The sequence below is a fragment of the Lytechinus pictus genome, chromosome 17, assembly GCF_037042905.1.
Source record: "Lytechinus pictus isolate F3 Inbred chromosome 17, Lp3.0, whole genome shotgun sequence".
NCBI classification, from domain to species: Eukaryota; Metazoa; Echinodermata; class Echinoidea; order Temnopleuroida; family Toxopneustidae; genus Lytechinus; species Lytechinus pictus.
Window position 1 is genome coordinate 16,280,623 of NC_087261.1, and position 19,985 is coordinate 16,300,607.

The 19,985-nt window shown below is 36.2% G+C and overlaps 1 protein-coding gene across 1 annotated transcript in view; it reads right to left on the reverse strand.

Moving 5' to 3' along the window:
- The window catches only part of LOC129280221 (voltage-dependent calcium channel subunit alpha-2/delta-3-like), a 40,406-nt gene that overhangs the window by 11,833 nt on the left and 8,588 nt on the right, over window positions 1-19,985 (reverse strand). The window contains exons 4-13 of the mRNA XM_064111899.1: window positions 16,593-16,744; window positions 10,688-10,840; window positions 9,958-10,122; window positions 9,062-9,190; window positions 8,778-8,906; window positions 7,610-7,731; window positions 5,943-6,046; window positions 4,548-4,801; window positions 2,462-2,606; window positions 1,711-1,857 (exon numbers count right to left, since the gene is read on the reverse strand). Of these exons, the coding sequence (XP_063967969.1) occupies window positions 1,711-1,857; window positions 2,462-2,606; window positions 4,548-4,801; window positions 5,943-6,046; window positions 7,610-7,731; window positions 8,778-8,906; window positions 9,062-9,190; window positions 9,958-10,122; window positions 10,688-10,840; window positions 16,593-16,744 (1,500 nt within the window). The remainder of the gene's footprint in view (window positions 1-1,710; window positions 1,858-2,461; window positions 2,607-4,547; window positions 4,802-5,942; window positions 6,047-7,609; window positions 7,732-8,777; window positions 8,907-9,061; window positions 9,191-9,957; window positions 10,123-10,687; window positions 10,841-16,592; window positions 16,745-19,985) is intronic.

The window sequence follows — 19,985 nt, forward strand, 5'->3', positions numbered from 1 at the left end:
TCATTGTCATGTTCATATGGAAAACTAGCGGACAGAAGGTCCTCGCTGCACGCGCGCACCCTTATAACACGCAAAATTCCCTTGCATCATACCCTTTTTTCACAAATAAATGTGTATCAAGGACAAGCGTTGATTCAGATAGAATTTCCGCCCCCCTGAAATGAATGGTAAAAACTTCTTCTATCAGATGACCATAATTTTTTTTACATTCAATTGGTGGGAAATATGGCACTTTATTACATTAAAATCACTAAAAACCATCCATAGTCAGGAATATGTATTGGGATAATGGGTTTGGGGGACATTTTTACAGTACCCGGGTGGATTATATCCGTCGTCACATCGGTGGGTGATGGTATCATGAATTTCCGCCCAGATTACAATAAAGGGCACATTGTAAGGCAAATACTCATGAAAGAACCATGGAGATTGGTTAATAAGGAAATAAGGCACTTTTATCATCAAATCAGAGGAGATTTTCTATGTGATTGTGATGTCCGAAGAGCAAACCTACACTCAACGTGCATTCAACATATGAGGCTGGACAGAGCTTTTGTGTACGTCGGTGTGTTGTTCGAGTCACAGCGGTTTTCTAGCTCTTTCCATTGCAGTGCTGAACATTTTATTAGGAATATATAAATATATATACATTGCCAGTCCGAACTATACAGATATAAATATATCAGATACCATTATTTTTGCCAACAAAAATCAATTTTATTCTCTAAAAGTTGGATATGTCTCTGAATATTGTGACGGGTCAATTATGTATACGAGGGGTGCATCCTAGCTTACCACTGCATAGGTAAGTCTGAAAATTAAGTTTTGCTTATTCCTTTCACTTTATAATGATTTTTAAAATGTTCAAACAACGATAGTTTATGAAACTGACACAAAATATTGCAAATCAACGCTGAAGCATTATTTGTGTATACATTTTATCCCTCTGTAATGCTATTTCCCCCATAAAGCCGCAATGGAACATTCTGCACCACTAGTCATACGATGATCGCGAGGTCTGCAAACGTTGTCTGCTATGTTTTTACATGTCCGGTACACTGTATGCAAGTTTTCGATATGTTCTTCATCATCATCATCATCACCCCCACTATCACCATAACTCAAAGTTTGCTGAACTATCAAAGTTTGCTGAACTATCAATCTTAACTTTGTCACAACTGCTAACCGATCCTTTAAGCCATAAAAACATTTCTGAACAAAAGCAGTATCACTGTCATTGTCATCACCACCACCAACACAACCAAAACCACCTCTACCACCACCACCACCATTATCATAATCATCATCATGATCATGATCATGATCATCATCATAATCACCATCATCACCATCATCATCATCATCATCATCATTTTAGCATCATCTTTAGTATCACAACTGTCATTGTGATCACCACCACCAACACAACCATCATCATCATCATTATCATCACCATCATCATCATCATCATCATTTTAGCATCATCTTCAGTATCACAACTGTCATTGTGATCACCACCACCAACACAACCATCATCATCATCATCATTATCACCCCACCCCCATCATTACTCAAAGTTTGCTGGACCATTGATCTTAACTCTGTCACAACTGCTAACTGATCATTGTAGCCATAAAAACATTTCCGAGCAAAAGTGCCGTAAATATAGAAGCGATTAATAGAACATCTTTATAATGATGTCATACTAACCTTGGGGATTCCCCTGATAGCATCAGGAATGTAAAGAAAGCCACTCATTCCTCTTCTCATCTCTTTCTCAATGATACTAAAAGACTCTGGCTTTCCCTCGGGTTGTTCTAGCTTGGCAATGTTAATGAAGATAGGGTCGTCCACCAGCTGTGAAGTCAGAATATAGTAAGATCGGTTGAGAGCATAATTACATGTGAACAGAAGTTGATCAAAACCCTCACAGCCTTAATGTTGATGATTGTGAACTAATCTTGGAAATTTCCCTCATTCTCCTCGGGAATTCCCCTTGTATTTTGCCAAACACACAGATTAGCTTTAGTTTGGTTAATAACTCAGAAATGTTTTTTTTTTGTCTCATGGATATTATTTCCATATGATAAATAGTTACTAATTTCCTTTCTACAATTGCATATATAGATCATCATCTTAAACCAAGAGTTTATTGCATTTTCAAAAAAATATTTACCTAACTGATATATTTTTAATTTCTGCATTCTAAGTAACTTCCAATATTGATAACTGAAAATTTTCATAGATTGCAGACACAAATAGGATTAAACAAAACGTGTTGATGACTGCAGGAGAGAATTTCATGAAACAAAGAGTACTTTCAATTACTATTTTGATATGAGACAATCAGAAACAAATATTTCAGTAGCTTATAACAAATATTTATCAAATATAACTATTTGCATTATGAAAGGGTCCCCCGCAGGTCATCATGACAGCTGAATAAGAAATATGTATTTACCGCTTTGCTTGGTTTGAGCAACGGATGGAAGATGGTCTGACCTTCGTTGTCGATCAAGAAAGCATAAACGGATCCCCATTGCTCGTTGACGATCAAGTTTTCAATCTCATCTAGTGTAGCATCGATACCAACGACCCCAATGACACTGATAGTATGTAAGAGGAAAAGGTACACAGGATAAGGCTAAACTGAGCTTTGAAGTAGAAATGGAGTCCCATTAATCATTGACGACCGTCGACAGCCATCAATATGACGAGACTCACATCGAGTCATTCGCAGGCAGCTGCATGTATTTGTATTATTGCAATGACTCTCCCGTATCCAGCAAATCCCTTATCCGGATGTGCGCTGGTCCCGACATGTCCTGATACAAGAGGTTGAACTGTTCTTAAGTTACCAGTGCCATATCTATTACCATCCTCCCATTTAAAAAAAAAAAATCCTTTTCAGGGTAAAGTCCACAGTCGTTTCATATCTAAAGTAGATTTGCTCTGAATAAAATTGGCAACAATCATGATTTTTTTAAAACAAAAAACAACACAACATCTTGTCCAATCATTTTTTATATGCCACTTTGATTTTTGCAATAGTTTACTCAGTCATTTACCTCATCGCCAAATTCAAAGGCTCTTAACAAAAGTTCTTCAGCGTGACTTGTCACTTGTAGACGGAAACATCATAACATACCTCCCTGTATTGCAGCATCTACACTGGTTACCAAATCCAGTTTCAAATCCCATGCAAGATCTTAATATTAGCTTATTCTTCAGACTAGCTCCTCCATAAAATTATTCAGCTACTGCAAAGAAGCCAACAACACATCTTTGTTCACACAATAATTGTTCCTTAAATCATAAAAAATATAGGGTGAAAATTCTTTTGCTAATGCCACCCCAAACTTATGGAACATACCTGCAAATTCACTTTAGACAAATAAAAAACAGCTTTTAAAACTTACAATATTCAAAATGTATCTCAACCAACAAAGTGAACCTATTAGCACATCTTTTTCTTTTCATTTTTTTTCTCACGTGCATGGAGACATAGTAACACTATGCGTTATATAAAAGCAGTTTTTATCATTATCTATTATCATTATTTGAATAATACATAATTGAAAGCATGTAACATTTAGGTTGTGTGGTCTAGTGGTTAGACCATTGGACTCATGATTGAAAGGTTGTGAGTTTGAATCCCAGCTCGGGACCTGAGACGAATAACTTAGACATTAAACAGCTCCCATGTAGTTTGTTAAATACCAGCTTGGTGTTAATGCAACGGAAAGCTGCTTTGCCCAATTTTCTACGGGAGTTACGTCAACAGAAACAGCAATTTGATATTTACCTTACAGTAACTTGACTTACTGCAGGAATGGCAACAATCACCATTAAACCAAGCCCCCAGAAGTCTAAGTAGGATGCTCAAGTCTTGTTTTATAACAGTGCTTACAGTTGTACCTTCCAGTAACTTGACTAACTGCAGGAATGGCAATATTAACCATTAACCCAAGCCACCAGGAGTCTAGGTAGGATGCTCAGTTCATCAATATTTGTTAATAGATGTTCTGATCCTTCCTTTTGTTATCAACAGTTCTTACCTTCCGGTAACTTGACTGTTTGCAGGAATGGCAATGGTCACCATTAAACCAAGTCCCCAGGAGTCTAGGTAGGGAGCTCAACTCTTTCTATATAACAGTTCTTAACTTCTAGTAACCTGACTGATTCCACAAATAGCAATGAAATGATCACGCCAAGCACCAAGGAGTCTTAGTAAGGTGCTCAAGTCATCAATATTTGCTAATAGATGTTCTGATCCTTCCTTTCGTTATCAACAGTTCTTACCTTCCGGTAACTTGACTGTTTGCAGGAATGGCAATGGTCACCATTAAGCCCAGCCCCCAGGAGTCTAGGTAGGGAGCTCAACTCTTTCTATATAACAGTTCTTAACTTCTAGTAACCTGACTGATTCCACAAATGGCAATGATCATGATCACGCCAAGCCCCAAGGTGTCTTAGTAAGGTGCTCAAGTCATCAATATTTGCTAATAAATGTTCTGATCCTTCCTTTCTTTATCAACAGTTCTTACCTTCCGGTAACTTGACTGATTGCAGGAATGGCAATGGTCACCATTAAGCCCAGCCCCCAGGAGTCTAGGTAAGGTGCTGTCCAGAGCCCATCTGTATTCAGGGAGTTGTTGGACAGGAACTTGAAATAGTCTTCCATCTGGGAGATGAGGTCCTCCCCGTTCTCCAGCTTCCTCATGTTGCCACGGTGATCGCACGCCAGCTTCCCTGGAAACTCCTCCCCATCGTCTTTGGTAAGGTAGCTAAAGATTCGTGCCTGGATGAAACAGAGCATCATTAGAGAATAAGTTGAACAGTGAAAACAGAGCAGAGTTACAATTGATCCAACTCTTTGTAAGACAAGGCTTAGGGCCCTGTCTTACAAAGAGTTATGATTGATCCAATCAACCTCAAGTATATGGAAATCCATCAATGTCATAATTTTTTCTACAGGAAATTTGCACAATGTCCTATGTAAACAAAGAAAAAATACACTGAATTTTCAAGAAAACAAATGCATGAATTGAATATACATCATATCTAAAAAACTATTCACAACAAATATGCAGTTTAGAAGTTGATGTTGCTGGCTTTCCATAGTTGTGGTTGATTGGATCAATCGCGACTCTTTAATGTAAGTCGGGGCCCTGGGCAGTGCCTCATAAAGCAATTTGTAAGCTAAGCACAGCATTATGCAACTTGTGACCATCTTTTGGGTGTGATGGTGGTGGTGGTGATGATGATGATGATGATATGCCATATCACATATGATGTTGAACACATAATCTTATACAAGTATGTGTTACGACGGGTCCAAGGAAAGCAAGATAACCAATGTGGTGCACGTGGGACTGAAAGTATAATATTCAGGCTTGAGTGATTATGAACCGCATCCAGTTTATCTATCAAACATTTGCTTCAACTGGATGAACAGATACATTGAGCATTCATAACTGATTTCATGTTTTGTATCCAGTTTATCATGGAATTAAACTCGAATCAATTCATAAACATAATGAGAAGCTCAAACTTTTTGATCTCAAAAGTGACAGATTTTTAGGTAAATTTTGAGAAAAAAAATTGAAGTTTGAAATATCTTTTATCAACACAGGTAAACATTATTGATTATTTTTTTCAAAATGAGAAGATGATTCATGATAAAATGTCTAAGTTAGACAAGGTAATAGTTAAAGATGATAATTTCCAATTTAGGCACACCTTGCCAAAATCTGTGCTGCTTTTTTTTTAGCAGGAATCTCATTTTAAAGGCACTATGTGTCTTTTCATAGCGGCTTTCCAACATCCTCATTGTTTTGTCTATGGATGTCGAAGTGTGCGAACGGGTAATGAGTAGCCACTTGAGGGACTCTCGCCCGAAAGACGCGGTTCTGATTTTTAACAAGGTTGATTTCACTCACTCTAGGGTTAGCTTTATTGTTGTCCATAGCAACCTCGTCCCAGACTTTCTCCCATTGGTACTTGCAGATAGGTCCTGGTACAAAACCACTTCGGGTGTAGTAACCTGAATATAAACAGTTTAATGAGTTTTAGAATGCGGTAACATAATATTAAAATGAATACAATAACACAAGAATGATAGTAACCAGAAAAAAAATTGTTGTGAGGAGGAAGAATAGACCAGTTTGTAGTTACTCATGGACAATTTTTGGTCAAATGACCTTTCATTACTTTCATTATGATAGGCAGATTTCAAAGCAAAATATTACGTAAGCTTGCCTTACATAGCAGGATGAAGAAATTGAATAGACCAGGTGACTAGAATAACACACCAATGAACACTTTATGAAGGTATTTGTTGCATTCCTACTTTGAATGCATATCATAGCATGCTGCACAATGTACTTGGCAAACTGTGAAAACCAGTCGTTCGTGGACGCGTTGTTGTTTTTGTGTGGATGTAAATGAAAACCACTATTCAAAAGAATATATGAATAATCAAGACATCAAAGTTGGTGCTTATCTCATTAGATTTTAAACCACCATGTCACTTTTGTACAAATGACCTTCCTCTGATCATGCGTAGAATCTTTTGATCATGCGCAGAAAGGAACTACGAACTGGCTTATTAGGTGGACTGTCTTACATTCTTATGACTATATTCAATGCAAAAAATGATGATGATTATGATGATGATGATGATTAAAGGAGAATGAAACTCTTGGAGCAAGTTAGCTTTTTTGAAAGCAGAAAAATCAAAGAATAAGATCAACAAAAGTTTTAGTAAAATAGGACTAGCAATAGAAAAGTTATGAGCATTTAAATGTCGAGATCACTAATTCATCAATTCATCAATGATATAATGTTGTGAAACCTCTGTACTTGTCCTCTCATAAAGAGAACACCTCACCTTGTGATAGACTCTATAAAAGTGAGAATATAAGTGAAATAAGTACTAAAGTAATAGGGAGTTGTACGTGTGTGACATCACAGATCTTGGTCACATTGCCAATAGGAGGAACTACATGGCATTAGTGATCTCAATATTCAAATGCTCATAACTTTCTTATTATTCATTCAATCTTCCTCAAACTTTCAACAATATGTTTCTTTGATTTTTCTCTTTGATATGGATTCAGCTGGTTTCAAGGGTTTCATTCTCCTTTAAGATTATGATCATAATGATTATGATCAATCAATCATCAAGTTAATCAATATCATAATCATCATGCTGCAATGTAACATATCACAGTCATCATGATCATAATCGATCGTCATCGTCATCATCGGGATCATGACAATGATCAACATGATCGCCATCATTAAAATTAATAATGATAATAATATGGAGTATTTCAAAACCCTCAAATCCACATTGATTATGTGCCCAAGGAGCTGAGAAAAGGAAACAAGAAAGATTACATGGAGCAGGAAAAGACAAAAGATAAAAGAAACACAATCATGATGAGAGGAAACTACCTGAAGGCAATTCTAATGAAAGACAGGAATAGGAAAGGCTTGTTAGAAAGGTATTTTTGCCCCATTGGAAATACACATAAATTTTTTTTTTAAAATCAACTAAAGAAACAGTTATTTTTTTCATTATTGAAATATCATGATTTGTTACCTGGCCCACATCTGACGTGTTCTCCGTCCGTATCCTTCCCATCAGTCACCAAGATAATGAGAGCTTGACATCCTGTTCGTGATCGACTACCAAGCAGCTGAAAGGCTTTCTGAAAACCATGTCTAATGACAAAAAAATATTAGTGAATCATCTATTTATTATTTTCTTAAATTTCAAATTCATAAATTGATTACAAATTCAAATCATATAAGTTCTGAAAAACAAATAATAAAGCAGGATCCTGTCTTTAAAGAGTTATGATCGATCCAATCAATCATAACTCTATGGAAATCCATCAGTGTCATAATTTTTTCCTCAGGAAATTTGCAAAATTCCTTTGTAAACAAAGGCGAATACACCAAATTGTCAAGGAAACAATAATTTATGAATATACATCTTATCTAGAAAACATTTTGAAAAAATTTGCATTTCAGATGTTGATGTTGCTGGCCGTCCATAGTTGTAATTGATTGGATCAATCGCAACTCTTTGTATGAAAGGGCCATGATGCGCCCCTCCCCAACAGCATGTTCTGGGCAGACAAAAGTTTTAGAAGTAATCCACTGTGTGTTACCAATGGAGTGCTTTGCCATTCCTTTGTCTGGTAATATTAAAGACAGAACAATGATAAGACTTTCAAAAATCTGAGCTGAAAGCCGCCAATCATTATCTCCATCTGTTGTGTAAAAATGAAATCCTTGAAAAAAATTGCCCTAAAAATCAGTAATTAATTCTTCAAAGAAGTGATAATTTACAAGTATCCCAGAAGTAACATCTCAATTTAATTCAACATCCTACTTGTGTTACAACTGCTATCCTTGGGATAAAAAAAATAAATGAATTTTCAGTCAAAGATATCTTCAAAGTATCTTGATAAATTCAATTTTCTTCTTTTTCCTGAGGAGCATTTCATCAGCATTTATCATCTAAAAAGTTGTCAGATCTGATATCTCTCTTGGACTTTGATTGGCTGTAAAGCATTGTTACTACGGTAACTGTCGGATAGAACAGGCCTTGTTGCATGAAACGTTCGACAGGTCCTTTCATAAAACGCTCCCCAGTGTTATCAATGCATCATTAAATACAACACACATCAAGGTTCTTAAAAGAACCTCTGTAATGTAAGGCAATGTTTTCATTTTAAGCATCAGAGCAGAGTTCAACTCACTTGAGTTCGCTGGTCCCACCAGGGACAAGATTAATAGTCTTTGAATACAAGTCTTTACGATGAGCTGTGGTGGCAGGGACCAGCGTGTCATTCTTACAGCTCTGGACTTCGGTTCTGTAATAATACCACCTAGATATCAAAGATAAAATGGCAAATTAAAACATTGTAAACACATTTTAGAGATCTTTGGAAATATAATATGTGCTAGCTGGTCATTTCATGCAGGGTTTTTTTTTTTTTTTCTGATAGGGGAAGTGTGATATTGGATTCGCTGGTTGACTTACTTTCCTTCTCCATCCCAGTGACTAGCCCGAGCACAGATGATGTTGACATAATCCTGTTTGGTCAGCGTATCAAGAACAGTCTTAACTACCTCGGTGGCAATCTTGAACTTTTCTCCTTTCATAGAGTAGCTGGGAAAAAACAAGAAAAAAGGGAAAAACATGTGAGGTAAGGGAACAAAGGAAAAAAAATATTGCATTCACTTTATTTCTCTCAAACTAAATACCATCTCTTAAAACAAAACCTTTACCATTGCAATACTTGATTTCATAATGAAACGGGAAAAATAGAGAAAAATCTTTGACAAAGATCCATCAAGGCATTTAGAGAATGAGTTACAGATTTCAAAGTTTTGATTTTGCGATGTATTATGCAAGCATCTACCCCATACTTTCTGTGATATAAATTCTACAAATTCTAATGATTGACAATAATTGAAAGTATATTTCTCACTGAAGCATGCTAAAAGTTGGTGGTCTCAAATGTTATCTAGACACATATTCTGAAGTCAGGTTTAATTCAAACTCATGTCTACAGTTGTGGTTTAACTATGGATAGCCAATTGTGACATAACAGGAGGGGTCCAATGTATCAGTTCATTAGACTCTCAAATCACTTTTAATTGTCATGGAATTGTAAAGTGAAAGAGGAAAGAGCACAGAAAACATACGAAGCATACAACGTACACAAAAGATCAACAAAATTTGGCTTTCCATAATATGAGCTAGACCATGGTCTAGTTAAATCAGACTTCAGAAAACAGGCCTTGTCACACCAATATGTCCTTTTCCAATTTGATTGATGCCACATTGTAACGTTATAGCTTTGGTCGGTATGGAGTTGGTTACGCAAATGTGACTGGAGCAATAAGAAGGCTTGATGGACTGTTAGTTCTTACCTGCAGTCTAGTACAATGACAACATCCTTCGGTCCGCTGGTGGCTGCTATATACCATGGTCTCACTCTAGGGTCGTAGTCGTTGTAGAACCCTACAAAATTGGTGTCCCACTCTCGGCCTGGGTACAGCCTCACCAGACCCTCTACTGAACCAAAATATTGCCATCTAAATAGAATGTAAAGAATGGTTAAGAAACTACAGTATCCTCCAACACGGTGCAATACTTGTGATGACGATTCACAAAAGACCTACTTGTACTTGCTATGAAATGTGGCATATGTTCTTTCAAAAACCACAGTGTCATAGTTCTGCTCATCTATGAAGGCACGTGTACGTTAGCTGTGTAATTTCAAATTTTTTAAGCCACAAGTAAAACTAAAAGTTTTTTAACACTAGTATTATGTGATTATGACCCATGACTCTTGGACCAGGAAGACTAGAGTCAGACCCTGTAATTGTTTTTTTTTAGGTAAATTGCCGCCTCATGGTCTATTTTGTCTTACTCTGTTCCGTGTCATACCACATGGCATAGTCCCTAGTTCATGCACATACTAATTAAAATTTTGGTCTAACTGCCGAATAATCCATTTGCCAAACATGCCATGGCTGGGAATCGAACCCATGTACCTCAGTTTAAAAGACAAGCATCGTAACCACTAGACCATGACGCCCCCACAAAATAGACAAAATACTTGAAGACCAAGTTGGAAATAAAAACCATTTGTTTTACCTCAGTAAATTGTCTTCTTCATGGTTCTCTTTGAAGATTTCTTCCAACCCACTTGTGAAGTACGTACTCTTGATCACGCCCTTATCAGCTCTGTTCACACTGTCAGATATCTTTACGATGCTAGAAGAATAACTAACTGGCTGTTTGAAATACCTGCATGGTAAAATAAAATTGGGTTCAAACGGTTACCTTTATGATGCTAGAAGAATAACTTACTGGCTGTTTGAAATACCTGCATGGTAAAACAAAATTGGGTTCACACAATTATCTTTACGATGTTAAAATACTGGCTGTTGGAAATACATGCATGGTAACATAAAATTGTGTTCACAGTTATCTTTACGATGTTAGAAGAATAACTTACTCGCTGTTGGAAATACCTGCATGGTAAAAAAAAATTGGGTTCACACAGTTATCTGTACGATGTTAGAAGAATAACTTACTGGCTGTTTGAAATACCTGCATGGTAAAACAAAATTGGGTTCACACAGTTATCATTACGATGTTAGAAGAATAACTTACTGGCTGTTGGAAATACCTGCATGGTAAAACAAAAATTGGGTTCACACAGTTATCTTTATGATGATAGAAGAATAACTTACTGGTTGCTTGAAATACCTACATGGTAAAACAAAATTGGGTTCACACAGTTATCTTTACGATGTTAGAAGAATAACTTACTGGCTGTTGGAAATACCTGCATGGTAAAACAAAATTGGGTTCACAAAATTATCTTTACGATGTTAAAATACTGGCTGTTGGAAATACATGCATGGTAACATAAAATTGTGTTCACACAGTTATCTTTACGATGTTAGAAGAATAACTTACTCGCTGTTGGAAATACCTGCATGGTAAAACAAAATTGGGTTCACACATTTATCCTTGATAGAAGAATAACTTACTGGCTGTTTGAAATACCTGCATGGTAAAACAAAATTGGGTTCACACAGTTATCTTTACGATGTTAGAAGAATAACTTACTGGCTGTTGGAAATACCTGCATGGCTAAACAAAATTGGGTTCACAGAATTATCTTTACGATGTTAAAATACTGGCTGTTGGAAATACATGCATGGTAACATAAAATTGTGTTCACACAGTTATCTTTATGATGTTAGAAGAATAACTTACTCGCTGTTGGAAATACCTGCATGGTAAAACAAAATTGGGTTCACACATTTATCCTTGATAGAAGAATAAGTTACTGGCTGTTTGAAATACCTGCATGGTAAAACAAAATTGGGTTCACACAGTTATCATTACGATGTTAGAAGAATAACTTACTGGCTGTTGGAAATACCTGCATGGTAAAACAAAAATTGGGTTCACACATTTATCTTTACGATGATAGAAGAATAACTTACTGGTTGTTTGAAATACCTGCATGGTAAAACAAAATTGGGTTCACACAGTTATCTTTACGATGTTAGAAGAATAACTTACTGGCTGTTTGAAATACCTGCATGGTAAAACAGAATTGGGTTCACACAGTTATCATTACGATGTTAGAAGAATAACTTACTGGCTGTTGGAAATACCTGCATGGTAAAACAAAATTGGGTTCACACATTTATCCTTGATAGAAGAATAACTTACTGGTTGTTTGAAATACCTGCATGGTAAAACAAAATTGGGTTCACACAGTTATCATTACGATGTTAGAAGAATAACTTACTGGCTGTTGGAAATACCTGCATGGTAAAACAAAATTGGGTTCACACATTTATCCTTGATAGAAGAATAACTTACTGGTTGTTTGAAATACCTGCATGGTAAAACAAAATTGGGTTCACACAGTTATCTTTACGATGTTAGAAGAATAACTTACTGGCTGTTTGAAATACCTGCATGGTAAAACAGAATTGGGTTCACACAGTTATCATTACGATGTTAGAAGAATAACTTACTGGCTGTTGGAAATACCTGCATGGTAAAACAAAATTGGGTTCACACATTTATCCTTGATAGAAGAATAACTTACTGGTTGTTTGAAATACCTGCATGGTAAAACAAAATTGGGTTCACACAGTTATCTTTACGATGTTAGAAGAATAACTTACTGGCTGTTTAAAATACCTGCATGGTAAAACAGAATTGGGTTCACACAGTTATCATTACGATGTTAGAAGAATAACTTACTGGCTGTTGGAAATACCTGCATGGTAAAACAAAATTGGGTTCACACATTTATCCTTGATAGAAGAATAACTTACTGGTTGTTTGAAATACCTGCATGGTAAAACAAAATTGGGTTCACACAGTTATCTTTACGATGTTAGAAGAATAACTTACTGGCTGATGGAAATACCTGCATGGTCAAACAAAATTGGGTTCACACAGTTATCATTACGATGTTAGATGAATAACTTACTGGTTGTTTGAAATACCTGCATGGTAAAACAAAATTTGGTTCACACAGTTATCTTTATGATGCTAGAAGAATAACTTACTGGTTGTTTGAAATACCTGCATGGTAAAACAAAATTGGGTTCACACAGTTATCTTTACGATGTTAGAAGAATAACTTTCTGGTTGTTTGAAATACCTGCATGGTAAAACAAAAATCGGGTCCACACAGTTATCTCTATGATGTTAGAAGAATAACTTACTGGCTGTTTGAAAAACCTTCATGGTAAAACAAAATTGGGTTCACACAGTTATCATTACGATGCTAGAAGAATAACTTTCTGGCTGTTTGAAATACCTGCATTGTAAAACAAAATTGGGTTTACACATTTATTTTTACGATGATAGAAGAATAACTTACTGGTTGTTTGAAATACCTGCATGGTAAAACAAAATTGGGTTCACACAGTTATCTTTACGATGTTAGAAGAATAACTTACTGGTTGTTTGAAATACCTGCATGGTAAAACAAAATTGGGTTCACACAGTTATCATTACGATGTTAGAAGAATAACTTACTGGTTGTTTGAAATACCTGCATGGTAAAACAGAATTGGGTTTACACAGTTATCATTGCGATGTTAAAAAAATAACTTACTGGCTGTTGGAAATACCTGCACGGTAAAACAAAATTGGGTTCACACAGTTATCATTACGATGTTAGAAGAATAATTTGCTGGCTGTTTGAAATACCTGCATGATAAAACGAAATTGGGTTCACACAGTTATCTTTACGATGATAGAAGAATAACTTACTGGTTGTTTGAAATACCTGCATGGTAAAACAGAATTGGGTTCACACATTTATCTTTACGATGATAGAAGAATAACTTACTGGTTGTTTGAAATACCTGCATTGTAAAACAAAATTGGGTTCACACATTTATCTTTACGATGATAGAAGAATAACTTACTGGTTGTTTGAAATACCTGCATGGTAAAACAAAATTGGGTTCACACAGTTATCATTACAATGTTAGAAGAATAACTTACTCGCTGTTGGGAATACCTGCATGGTAAAACAAAATTGGGTTCACAGTTATCTTTACGATGTTAGAAGAATAACTTACTGGTTGTTTGAAATACCTGCATGGTAAAACAGAATTGGGTTCACACAGATATCATTACGATCTTAGAAGAATAACTTACTGGCTGTTTGAAATACCTGAATGGTAAAACAAAATTGGGTTCACACAGTTATCTTTACGATGTTAGAAGAATAACTTACTGGTTGTTTGAAATACCTGCATGGTAAAACAAAATTGGGTTCACACAGTTATCATTACGATGTTAGAAGAATAACTTACTGGTTGTTTGAAATACCTGCATGGTAAAACAGAATTGGGTTTACACAGTTATCATTGCGATGTTAAAAGAATAACTTACTGGCTGTTGGAAATACCTGCACGGTAAAACAAAATTGGGTTCACACAGTTATCATTACGATGTTAGAAGAATAATTTGCTGGCTGTTTGAAATACCTGCATGATAAAACAAAATTGGGTTCACACAGTTATCTTTACGATGATAGAAGAATAACTTACTGGTTGTTTGAAATACCTGCATGGTAAAACAGAATTGGGTTCACACATTTATCTTTACGATGATAGAAGAATAACTTACTGGTTGTTTGAAATACCTGCATTGTAAAACAAAATTGGGTTCACACATTTATCTTTACGATGATAGAAGAATAACTTACTGGTTGTTTGAAATACCTGCATGGTAAAACAAAATTGGGTTCACACAGTTATCATTACAATGTTAGAAGAATAACTTACTCGCTGTTGGGAATACCTGCATGGTAAAACAAAATTGGGTTCACAGTTATCTTTACGATGTTAGAAGAATAACTTACTGGTTGTTTGAAATACCTGCATGGTAAAACAGAATTGGGTTCACACAGATATCATTACGATGTTAGAAGAATAACTTACTGGCTGTTTGAAATACCTGAATGGTAAAACAAAATTGGGTTCACACAGATATCATTACGATGTTAGAAGAATAACTTACTGGCTGTTTGAAATACCTGAATGGTAAAACAAAATTGGGTTCACACAGTTATCATTACGATGTTAGAAGAATAACTTACAGGCTGTTTGAAATACCTGCATGGTAAAACAAAATTGGGTTCACACAGTTATCTTTACAATGATAGAAGAATAACTTACAGGCTGTTTGAAATACCTGCATGGTAAAACAAAATTGTGTTCACACAGATATCTTTACGATGTTAGAAGAATAACTTACTGGCTGTTGGAAATACCTGCATGGTAAAATGAAATTGTGTTCACACTATATAATACAATGCAAGAAGAATATTAACTGGCTGTTTGAAATATCTGCATATTGTGTTTACATTGTGATATCATCACAATGCAAGAAGAATAAATTACTGTCTGTTTGAAATACCAGCATAGTAAATTAAAATTGGACTTTATCAAAAGAATGGCTTGGAATCATTCAAAATTGTTAAACATTAATTTGAACCTGTGATGCTAGAAAATAACTTACCAGCTGTTTGAAATACCTGCACGGTAAATTAAAATTGTGTTTACACTATGGTATATCTTTACAATGCTAGATAAATAAAATACAGACTGTTTGAAATACCTGCATGGTAAAATAAATTTGTGTTTGCATTTACATTTTCAGAAAATAAGCAAATTGTGATTTTCCAAACTTGGAAGTTTTAGATTTCACATTATATTGCATGGCTTAGAATTGGATAGCAGAGATACATATATTCCAAGAGGGAAAATATTGCATGAATCGAGAAGATGAATGCAATATTGGACGTAAAAATTGAATATTTTGGGAATTCCATGAAACGAAGGCTTCCAATATCAATATCTACATGTACATGTATCCCCTCCAAAGAAATAAATTTTATTGAGCGAACCCTGTCACTTATCACAACTAGTATATATGGCCTCACTAAAAGTGTGGCTTACCTGTATCTGCTCATGGCGTCATGTAGTATCACTGCGCTCTTTGTTATGCTTTGCTTTGCACTGATTATTGTGTGTTGTATATTTCGTGCATGTGCATTAGACTGTTCAATAAGTCATAAAATTAAATGTTTAGCCCGGCACACTTTTGTTGCGATCCGAATTTCACAGAAATTGCAGTAACATTTGATATGAACATTCCAACCATTAAAATTTGAGCAATCAGAATTAAGCATTGTGATAGGACTACTGAAATTGAAATTCAGTCAAGTTTGAGCCTCCCTGAAGGAATAAAAGCAAAATCTATGCCAAATAGTAATGACGTCATCATCTGCTGTGACTTGAAGCCGATTCGGACTTCACTCTGAACACAGGGCTTGCCGCAAATCAAAATTATGATTTTATTATTCCAAACATTATGCCAAACTTCAAATTAAATAATTTTGCTTCTTGAAATTGTCACATTTAATGCAAAATGCGATTCATTAAAAAATGTTGTCGCATTGGATCGCATAGTGTGCGTGCGGCTCTAAGAAACTTACGAATTAAAGGCAATGTCCTCTGGAAGCGAGTCTGAGATATCTGCATCTCTGTACATACTGTAGTTAAGCTGAGAGAGCTTGGTGAAATTAAAATTCTCATTGGTTGAATTCATGAAGCTGTCATACAGGTCAACAACTTTCTGAACGATTTTCTGAAAAGGAGAAAAAAAAAATATGTGCATATTAACAGCCAGGTTCAAGTTTAATAATATAACATTTCAGAATCAACATTGGTCTTTTTAATAGTGATTGGTCAAAAATGACCATATGGTAAATATGAAACAATAAACCCAGGACTGCAAAATGTTTTATTTAGAATGCATATGGGAGCTTAATCAGTTTATAGGTCAACAATGATGCTATACAGGGTGCGACATAAGCGCTTGCCCGATTGCCCGGGGCAAGTAAAAGTTAGAGTCGGGCAAGCGTTTTGAAGCAAAGACAAAAACTGCTTGCCCGAATCGGGCAAGCAAAATTCTCCTATGGAAATTATAATATTTTAGAAAGATTCCCCATATTTCACCATCAAAATATAGACAAGAAAAAGAGACAAAAAAAGCAATATCATTAATTTCTTCTTTCGAATTGCAAAATTTGCGCCATTTTCTGCAATAAACACACAGCTCAGAGACGTACACACACACAGAATCAATGGCAGTCTAGCATACCTAGCTAGCTAGCGCATAGTCCACGCAGCCGATGCATGTAGTTAACAAGTTTCTACGGAGTACGGTGCTGCACGAACGAAGTTTGCTCTGGAAGAAATCTCTCACAGAACTGTCAAAATTCACATTTCTTACCAATGAAAATTCTTGTAGTGTCCATATTTCCTAAAAATTGGGGGTAGCTCTGCCATTTGTAAGCAGTAAAAGGAGAAATTTTCACTTCTGTTATGCTTAAAAAAGATCGGGTTTCGAATGATCGTCTGTATGGCACACACTGAAATACATTGTTTGACAGTCCCACATATGCATTTGTGTGTATGTTGATAAACGTGGTTTCTTTCGTAAAATTTTTTTTTCAGCCAAAGAAATTGATAAATTTTCTTCTTTATTTACATGACTGGATAGTTTGAGCTTTCTTCCTCTCTATTTTCTTTCTTTCTGCCTATCTTTCCTTCTTTTGAATCTCTCTTTATTTCTTTAAATTTCCTTCCTTTTTTTTGTTCATTTTTTCTGTTACTATAGCTGTCTTTCTTTTTGTCATTCTTTTCTTTCTATCTTTTTTTCTTTCTTCCTTCCATCCAACCTTTGTTTACCTATTTCTTTAATCCTTCCTTCATTTTCCCCTTCCTTTCATTCTTTCTTACTGTCTTCCTTCCGTCCATCCATTCTTTACCTTTTCTTCCTGTCTTTTTTCTTCCTTACTTTCTTCATCCCTTTCATTCTTTCTTTATTTCTTTCCTTCATTCCTTTCTTTTTGTCTTTCATTCTTTCCTTCTTGCTTTCTTTCTTTATGTTTTTCTTTATTTCTGTCTTTCGTTCTTTTGATATTTCTTTTTTCCATCCATCCTTTCTTTTCTTCCTTATTTTTTCTTTCTGCCTTCCTTCATCTCTTTCCTTCATTCCTTCCTTCATTTCTTTCTGTCTTTCATTCTATCTTTTTGTTTCCTTCCATCCATCTATCCTTTACCTTTTCTTTCTTCCTTCTTTCCTTTCTCTTGTTTTCTTTCTTTCCCTTTATCTTCCATCCATCCTTTACCTTTTCTTTCTTCCTTTCTTTTTACCTTTTTTCTTTCTTTTTTTATTCGTTCCTTTCTTTCCTTCCTTTCTCTTCCCCTCAGTTTTTTTTTCTTTCCTTCCTTTCTTTCTTTCCTTTCTTTCTGATTTTTTTGGGTTTTTTGTCTTGTTCTTTTGATCTTTCTTTTTTTTCCATCCATCCTTTCTTTTTTTCCTTATTTTTTCTTTCTGCCTTCCTTCATTCCTTCCTTCATTTCTTTCTGTCTTTCGTTGTATCTATCTTTTCTTTTTTTTCTTTTTTTTCCTTCCTTCCATCTATCCTTATACCTTTCCTTTCTCTCATTTTCTTTCTTTCTCTTTTCATTCCTTTCTGTTTACCTTTTATCTTTCTTTTTTCCTTTTATTAATTCCTTTCTTTCCTTCCTTTCTCTTCCTCTCATTTCTTTTCTATTTTTTTTTCTTTCTTTTTTCTTTCCATCCTCCTTTCCCTTCTTTCTTCCTTTCTTTCTTTCCATCAACAAATGGGATTACTATAGCGGATTTAAATTGCGCAGGCTGTTCGGACGGAGCGCTCTTCTTCTTAGCAACGCGGTTAACGAAGGAGCGTGGGTAACCGTTAGAAATAAGAGCCGAGGTGATGTGTTGCTTCTCTGTAGCTGTGCAATGGGGCTTAGTAACGATGCGTGAAGCTCTGTCATAAAGACACTTCACTACACCGCGCTTAACGGACTTCGGGTGATGCGAATCATAAGCAATGTACTGATCGGTGTGCGTGGGCTTCCTGTATACGGTGGTGTACAATCGGCCGCTGGTGTCACGGTGCACCATAGTGTCTAGAAAGGCAATGCGCTCGTTGCACTCCATCTCCATGGTGAAACGGATGGATGGCTGCTGCGAATTCATGTGGCTCAAAAGGTCATCGGCGGCGGATCTATGCGTGATAATAAACGTGTCATCTACGTATCGCTTCCAAACTCTAAGCTTCCATGAACAAGTTAGCGATTACTGCGGAAACAGGGCTGCCCATGGCTGCTCCTTCTTGCTGTTCGTAGAAATTGCCGGCAAACATAAATACGTAGATTGTAAAACAAAACTCAAAAGCTCAGTTACCTGGGCCGGAGATAACTGTGTGCGCTCGGGTAGACTCTCATCGCGTTCGAGTCTGCTAAGTGCGACCTTGCATGCGGCGTCGATGGGTACATTGGTAAACAATGACACCACATCAAATGAAACCATGACCTCGTGTTCCTGTATGGTTTCGCTGCGCAGGAAATCAACAAACGATGCAGAGTTATGGACAGCATGTCCATTGGACCCGACTAAGGGAGCAAGAATATCAGCGAGATACTTAGACGTGTTGTAAGCAAACGAACTCACACATGATACAATCGGACGGAGCGGAATGTCAGCTTTATGGATTTTAGGTAGTCCATAGATCCTGGGCGGTTGCTTCTGCGACGGTTTAAGCTTACGGTAGGTAGAATCATCGATGTCACCATTCTTGTGAAAGCCGCGAAGAATAGTGGTAAGCTTGCGGGAGAGGCGATCGGTCGGGTCCTTCCCGATAGCGCGATAGGGGCCGGATTCAATTAACTCGGACATCTTGGCGCGGTAGACATCGGTGTCCAGAATAACACTGGCGCGGCCTTTGTCTGCTGGCAAAATCATAATAGACTCGTCTTCCTTGAGCGATTTCAAGGCTTTGCGCATGCCG